Raw genomic sequence first — 8,411 nt, forward strand, 5'->3', positions numbered from 1 at the left:
CCTACAACAGACAGGAACTTCAGTTCTAGGGGGTCTGATACCGTCTTCTGGTTTCTGCATACCAGTCATGCACATGGTGCACATGCACACATGTAGGCAAATATCCATACATATAAAATTAAACCTTCAAAAGAAAACAAACCCTCTAACAAACCTTAGAAGACTTTAATGTGGATCTTGGACAGGCATCATACTACATATGCTAGGTGGCCTTATAGTCCTTCCATTAGCTCAAATAATTTTAGAAGCCTTGTCATGGACCCAAGCAGTGATGGCACATACCTTTAATCCCAGGAGGCAGAGGCAGGCAAATCTCTGAGTTCAAGGCCAGCCTGGTCTACAGATCCAGTTCCAGAACAACCAGGCATACAAACAGAGAAGCCCTGTCTCAGGGGAGTGTGGGGGGGAGCCTTGTCATGGAAGTATCCTGGGACATTCAGTCCTTCAGTTCCTGCTTTGTAACAAGGCCAACTTTCTCTGAAAGAAACTCTTTTCTAACCTGGTCACACAGCAATCTGGACAACAAAACAATACTACAGTGACCAGCTAACATCAAAGAAGACCTGGCAGGAAGGTAGAAACTCAATCACACAATAGAAAATGGGTCAGCACACAGTGGCCCACCCAGCACTACAAACATGTGTTCACCTGTCTCTCTCTCTCTCTCTCTCTCACAAATAGTGGGTTATGTTTTGATTAAAAGTTAAATTTAGAACAGCAATCCCCATAGTTCTAGATTCCTTAATAAACACAGGTTTTTTGAGTTTTTTTTTTTTACCCCTGTGTTTCTCAACAGTTATGAAAGTAAAGCCTCCATACCTTCGATGTGAGGTCCCGATGGAAAATGCCTTTGAAGTGAAGGTAGCTGAGGCCCACTGCTATGTCATAGGCCAGTTTCACTCTCACAGTCCAAGGCAAATACAAGTCACTGTCCAGCAGCTGCTCCAGGTTCCCAGAGTTGATATACTGTGAAAGAGAAAGAAAGCCCAGTAGGTATTCATCAGAAATGTTTAGGCTGGTGGTAAAAGCAGGAAGAGTGAACACCTGGAAATTACATTTGTTCTTTTATTTATTTTTTAATTAAAGGTTTATTTCATATGTGTGTGTGTGTGTGTGTGTGTGTACTACACTGTCCCTGTCTTCAGATACACCAGAGGAGGGCATCAGATCCCATTACAGATGGTTGTGAGCCACCATGTGGCTGCTGGGAATTGAACTCAGGACCTCTGGAAGAGCAGTCAGTGCTCTTAACAGTGAGAGCCTGTCTAAAAGCAAAACAAGAAACAAACAAATAAAAGCCATGCCAGAATGTCACCATAGAAGCTAAAGGAAGAGAATAGGTAGAAAGGAAATGGCCTACAGTATCAAATAGCTGTATATAGCAAATAAGATATGCTTGGAAAAAATGCCCATGTGGAACTAGGACACGAGGATACTATTTACTGCCAGGCCAAAGCAGTTCAGTAAAGTTAAAACCAGTTCAGTTTCAGTTCAGAGGCTAAGACCAGAGTTAGACCAATGTGAGCTGAGCAGCAGACAGGGCTGTGGAAGAACTAAAGAATGTATTCTTCCAAGCCGGGCGGTGGTGGCGCACGCCTTTAATCCCAGCACTTGGGAGGCAGAGGCAGGCGGATTTCTAGTTCGAGACCAGCCTGGTCTACAGAGTGAGTTCCAGGACAGCCAGGGCTACACACAAAAAAAGAATGTATTCTTCCAAGAAAACTGCTGTTCTCCATTATTCCCTTATCCATTATTCACATATCCTGAAGCACTGCTTTGGGAGGGTTTTTGCCATTTTATTTGTTTGGAACCAACCTCACCACATAACTTAGGCTAGCCTTGAACTCAGGATCCTAACCAACTTCACCACACAACCTAGGCTAGTCTTGAACTCAGGATCCTCCCTCCCCAACTTGGTAGTACATGTATGTATGTGCCATCACACCCAGCTTTGTGATTTTTAATTAAAAAAAAAAAAAGATGTGTGTGTGTGCACGCGCGCATGCGCTCGCGCTACATGTACACCTGCATGCCTGGTACTTCTAGAGATCAGAGAAGGCTGTTGAAGTTCCTGGAACTGGAGTTATGGTGGTTGTGAGCCACCATGTAAGCAGTGGGAACTAAACCTAGCTGGCTTCTCTGCAAGAGCAAGTGCTCTTAACTTCTGAACCAACTCTCAGTCCCCTGTGATGAATTTTTTTTTTTAAAAGAAGAAGACTGAAAAGTAGCTAGGTGTGTTGGTACATGTCTTTAATCCTACCACTTGGGAGGAAGATCTCTGTAAGTTTTGACAGTGCTACACAGCATGAGTCTAAGTATATTTACATATAGACCACCACAACAACCAGCTTTCTTATTTAACTTTCTTTATTTTTATTTTATGTATTTTAATTTTATGCGCATTAGTGTTTTACCTGCATGTATGTCTATGTAAGACTGTCAGATCTTCGGGTTATAGACAGTTGTAAGTTGCCATGCAGGTGCTCAGAATTGAACCTGGGTCCCCTGGAAGAACAATCAATGCTCTCAACCACTGAACCATCTCTCCAACCCCAATAATAAAACTTTCAATGAATATTTATATAATGCTTGTACTACATGAAACACTTCTAAAAAATTTTTTTTTCGGTTTTTCGAGACAGGGTTTCTCTGTGTAGCCCTGGCTGTCCTGGAACTCACTCTGTAGACCAGGCTGGCCTCAAACTCAGAAGTCCACCTGCCTCTGCCTCCCAAGTGCTGGGATTAAAGGCGTGCGCCACCACTGCCAGGCAACACTTCTAAATTTTTTTTGTTTGTTTGTTTTTGTTTTTCAAGACAGGGTTTCTCTGTGTAGCCCTGGCTGTCCTGGAGCTCACTCTATAGACCAGGGTGGCCTCGAACTCAGAAATCCGCCTGCCTCTGCCTCCCAAGTGCTGGGATTAAAGGCTTGCACCACCATTGCCCAGCGCTAAAATTTTTTATATACATTATCTCATTTAATCTACACAACGATCCTACAAGATAGAGCTACTATGGGCCAAGCATCCTTTGTCTGAAATGTTTAGGACCACAGGTGTTTCCAATTTCAGAGTTTTTCTAATTTTGGAATATGTACATAGTCTTTTCTGCATTACTCCCATTTTACAAAAGACACTTAAGGCCGGGTAGTGGTGGCATATGCCTTTAATCCCAACACTTGGGAGGCAGAGGCAGGCGGATTTCTGAGTTCAAGGCCAGCCTGGTCTACAGAGTGAGTTTCAGGACAGCCAGGGCTACACAGAGAAACCCTGTCTCGGAAAAAAAAAAAAAAAGTTATTCTCTTATTAAGGGTAGAATCGGGCAGATTATAGAGTCTGGCTCCAAAGTATATCTTTTTACAACTACATTCATGATACAAGGAGTTAGTGGTCATATCATTTGAATGAGAGAACTCCTTACTGTGCAGGAACTCAAAAATGGTAAAACAGACAAGAGATTTTAATTGAATTTTAGTCCAATTATGCCTTCTATGAACAATTTCATTTTGGAAAAAGAAATCAACTAATAAAGTTAGCTGTGCTTCAATTTCCCCACATATTGGGTAGGCATGCCTGATCTGCCTAACTCACAATCTTTTTGTTTGTATGTTTGTTTGAAAAGAACATGGTGAGAGAGCACCAAAGAGAACCAGTTGGGGGCAGCACAGGACAGCACATCAGATCTCCTATATGAAGCAGAGCAGGCTTAGCAAGCCTGAGAGAACAGCTATAAAATATGCCTCCTAACTCTCACAAGGAAAACCTGTTAACCTGCTTAATCCTGCCTTGTGATCCACTTTGGAAATCTTACAACAGTGTATAAGGAAAGCATTAACACCACAACTTCTCCCTCTAGGTGAATCTGCCCAAGTTCAGAATAGAGGTGCCTATTACTGAAAAGAAACGGAACTTGTAAACTCCACACTTGTACATGGGAGCAGTGAGGCTAACGTCTGATCCTGTTGGCAAACTTCCATGGCTTTGAAAGCCACACATCTAAAGAAACAGAGTTCACGTCTTGGTTATGTTGGCAGTATGACACAGAAGGCTTGTCTTCAGGGGTCACTCAAGCTACATGGCTTAATGTCAGACAGAAGAAACTAAGACTGTGTGTATTTGCGTTTTCTGAAGGCCTGGTGATGGTTAGGACTCTTGGTTTTGGTTCAGAGAAACACATATGTAAATATGTAAACACATATGTAAATATGTGTTTCTCTGAACCAAACACATAACACATATAACACATAACACATAACACTTATGTGGTAACACCCAAGAAAGTCACCTTAGCTGGGTGTGATGGCTCGCATCTATACTTGTAATACTTGGGAGAATAAGTCAAGATAAGATTCAAAACCAGCATGAAGTAGATAGAAGGATCCTGTTTAAAAAGAAAGGCAGAAAGGGAAGAGATCCATAGCCAGAAGGTGGAGAGCAAAGGGAAGAGGAGACAGGATGAGGATTCCTAGTGACTAATAAACTGGCTTTGCTAGGCAGGACGGAAAAGTTGAAATGAGGTCCAGAGAGGGAAACAAAAAATATTTTTTTTCCACAATCCATTTGTCTTGCCTGATGCTGGAGAACTCACTGGCAGGGCTGATATGCCACTGAGCCCTCAAAACCACAACTTCTTGATGTCTCAAGACCCATGCATGCATGTATGAAGAAAGGAAGTTTAAGATCTGCCAACAAGGAAGATTTCTAGGTTGCTAAACACTGTGTGCCCCATTAGCAGGAACGTTCACTTCCCCATAAGCAACTCCCAGTGCAGACTCAGCTGTGCAGCCTCTGAACAAATCCCTCTGCAGGAAAGCCAAGGCCAGAACAGCTGTATTAGCATGTTCAGCTTTCCTGGACGGGAATCACACATGCTGTGCATTCAATTTTTCACAGGCAAATCCCCTTGGGTTCTCCCATGGAACAAGCCAACGCTGACAACATATTTAAATACCTTACAGAACTTTTAACATTTTAATTTTTTTTTTGGAGGCAGGATCTCTCCAGCCTAGGCTGACTTCGGAACTTGCCAGATAGCTGAGAATGATTTTGAATTCTTGATCTTCTTGCCTTACCTCTCAAGTGAGAGTTATAGGTACTTCAGTACCTGTTAAATGTTCAGTGACTGTTAAATGATACATATGTCAATTTTATCTATACCAAAACCTGCTTCTTTTCAGCTGAGCTCTGAAGTTACTATCTTTGAAGAGCTGTTTAAAAAACAAAAAACAAAAAACAAAAACAAAAAAACTTCAGTGAGGCCAGGCATAGTGGTGCACACATTTAGTCTCAGCACTTGGGAAGCAGAGGTAGGGAGATGTCTGTGAGTTCAAGGCCAGCCTGGTCTATGTTCCAGGATAGAGAGAGTTACATTGTAAGACCTTGTCTTTTAAAACCAAATAAATGAAAAGCTAATACCCAATGTGCTGGTATTAAGGGATTGTCTTTGGTGGTGCTCGGATAATAAGGGTAAATCCTGTAAGTTCAAAGCCACCCTGACTACATGTTCCAGGCCAACAAAAGCTATATAGTGATACCCTATCTCAAACAACAACAATCTGTGTGTCCCTCACTGCTCTGTAGGCTGAGGCTGGAGGGTCATTGCACCTATGAATTCAAAACCTTCCTTACATCACAGCCATACCCTCTCTCAAAAGAACAAAACTGACGGTCAGGGTGCAGTAGTGCTCACCTTTAATGCCAGCACTAAGGAGGCAGAGGCAGGCGGATCTCTACAGTCCCAGGATAGCTGGGGAGAGCCTGTTGTTTTTTTTTTTTAAATAAAAAACAAAAATTTTTTAAAAAAATAATCTATTTTATGTTTTGTTTTGATTTTTGTGAAAAATGAATGCAGGTCCCCATGAAGGCCACAAGAGGGCATCACAAGAGGGCTGGAGTTAGCGTTGTAAACTGCCTGGTGTGGGTGCTGGGAACTGAACCCAGGTCCTTTCATTGAGCTTTTTGAGATAGGATCTCATCAAGTAGCCCTGGATAGTCACAAATTCATGGAGATCTATCTACCAGCCTTTGCCTTCTAAGTACTGGATTATATAGGTGTGCACTACCATACCTAGTTTGGTTTTTTGGTTTTCTGTTTTTGTTGTTTGTTTGTTTGTTTGAGACAGTCTCACTGTATAGCTCTATCTAGCCAGGACTTGACAGAGATATGCTTGTCTCTGCCTTCTGAATGCTGGGATTAAGGCAGTTCACCATATTGTTTTATGAGCTTCTTAGATTAAACCCAGGGCTTAGCTTTATGGCATTCTACTGAGCTTCACCAGAGAGCCAAGACTACCAACCCCCCCAACCCCACCCCACCCCCCTTTAAAAAAAATTTCAGCGTGGACATTATTCCTCTTGAAATTCTTTCAGACTCTTTTTTTTTTTTGAAACAGGGTTTCTCTATGTAGCCCTGGCTGTCCTGTAACTTACTTTGTAGACCAGGCTGGCCTAGAACTCACAGAGATCCATCTGCCTCTGCATCTTGAGTACCAGCCCAGCTCTTTCAGACTCTTGAATTAGTTTCTACTTTTCAACAAATATATTCATGTGGTCTGAACCCAGAGCACTTACTCAAGTGGGTAAATGCTGCCAACTGTGTGGCAGAGGTCACTTACGGCCATCTAAGTAGCAGGACTGTGCAGTGAAAGTCCATATATTCTATCCATGTACCCAAACAAAGGCTGAAAAATCTATTAAGTGAAAACACTTAAGATTAGTTCACAGTTTAGTCCAGATCACATCTAGAAGAGATGGTAGCCCAGGCTAACCTTGGACAAACATGCAATATTTATGCCTCTGCCTCCCAAGCACTGGAATTATGTATAGCACATACCTCACCAGAATAATCTTCCTGAAATGGCAATCTAAAGCTACTCCAGTGTTAAATGATTCAATGATCTTCTATTACTCTTGGACTAAAACTGAAAACTTCAGCAGATGGGAACAAAAGAGAAAGCAGGAGCACTGGCTGCCCTTCCTGAGGACCCAGGCTCAATTCCCAGCACCTACACAGAAGCTCGAAACAGGCTGTGACTCCAGGACTACGGGATCTGACATCCTCATCTGGCCTTTGTGGGCACCAGGAAAGCACATGGTGCCTACACATATATGTACACAAAACACCCATATACACTTAAAAATAGTTCTTGGGAGGCAGAGGCAGAGGAACTGGAATTCAAGATCAGCCTTCCATATACAGCAAGCTTGAGGTTACATGAGGCCCCATCTCAAAAACAACAACAAAACCCCTCACAACCCTGAGTATAGTTTATAAAGCCTTTCTTATTAACCAACTAACTTGCACATTTGTCCATTCTTTACAATGAATACCCTTCCTGCACACCCATCTAACATTCACTAATTGTCCTGGGTGGAGTTCTATTTCCTGATAACGCATAGGTAGAACTGGGAGTAAAAAAGCAATGCAACAGAACCACAGAGTAAGAAAGTACAGAGACCTAGACTAGAATTTTTGGTTTTTCATAAGTGAGAAGATAAAACTAAGAGTTAAGATGAAACTTAGTATAGCAAGAGAGCCTACATACTATACAGATATACTTTTTTTTTTTTAATTTTTGAAACTATTTTATGTATGGGTGTTTAGACTCCTCAGAAGCCAGAGGAGAGCATCAGATCCTCTGGAGAAAATGTCACATTAATATTAAAGGCATAAATTGGGTTCACACATTATGAGCCAAAGAACACCCATGAGAATCAAGGAAAAGCAAAGGACTCCTCAAAAGCCTCGAGAAGGAAAATGGCCCTGTCAGCAATTTGATTTGGCTCTGCAGCCCTCAGAGCTGTTGTTAGTATTACTGTCTAAACTCCACCTCCACAGTTACCTGGCAACAGCCAGGTATGCTCCTCCACACAGTTACCTAGCAACAGCCAGGTAGGCCTTCCCACTACAAAAGGGGCTGCTCGGGCTGGAGAGATGGCTCAGTGGTTAAGAGCACTGACTGCACTTCCAGAGGTCCTGAGTTCAAATCCCAGCAACCACATGGTGGTTCACAACCATCTGTAATGAGATCTGATGCCCTCTTCTGGTGTGTCTGAAGACAGCTACAGTGTATTCATATATAATAAATAAATAAATCTTTAAAAAAAAAAAAAAAAAAAGGGGCTGCTCGCCCCCTCTTCACTCTCTTGATTGATCTCTTGCCTGCAGCTGCTCTCTCCCCCTCTCCCCTCCCCCCTTCCCTTCCCCCTCTCTCCACGTGGTCATGGCAGGCCTCTACGTCTCTGCGCTCCCCCCCTCCTCTCTCTCTCTCCTTCTCTCTCCCCTCCATCCCTCCCTCCCTCCCTCCCTCCCTCCCTCCCTCCCTCTGCCTACGTCTCTGCGCTCCCCCCCTCCTCTCTCTCTCCTTCTCTCTCCCCTCCCTCCCTCCCTCCCTCCCTCCCTCCCTCCCTCCCTCT

At 43.0% G+C, this 8,411-nt stretch overlaps 1 protein-coding gene across 1 annotated transcript in view; it reads right to left on the bottom strand.

Annotated features, from left to right (window-relative positions):
- Tesk2 (testis associated actin remodelling kinase 2) overlaps window positions 1-8,411 on the bottom strand; it is a 93,122-nt gene that overhangs the window by 11,828 nt on the left and 72,883 nt on the right. The window contains exon 5 of the mRNA XM_028784763.1: window positions 820-966. Within this exon, the coding sequence (XP_028640596.1) occupies window positions 820-966 (147 nt within the window). The remainder of the gene's footprint in view (window positions 1-819; window positions 967-8,411) is intronic.

The sequence above is a fragment of the Grammomys surdaster genome, unplaced genomic scaffold (genome assembly GCF_004785775.1).
Source record: "Grammomys surdaster isolate TR1022 unplaced genomic scaffold, NIH_TR_1.0 100, whole genome shotgun sequence".
NCBI classification, from domain to species: Eukaryota; Metazoa; Chordata; class Mammalia; order Rodentia; family Muridae; genus Grammomys; species Grammomys surdaster.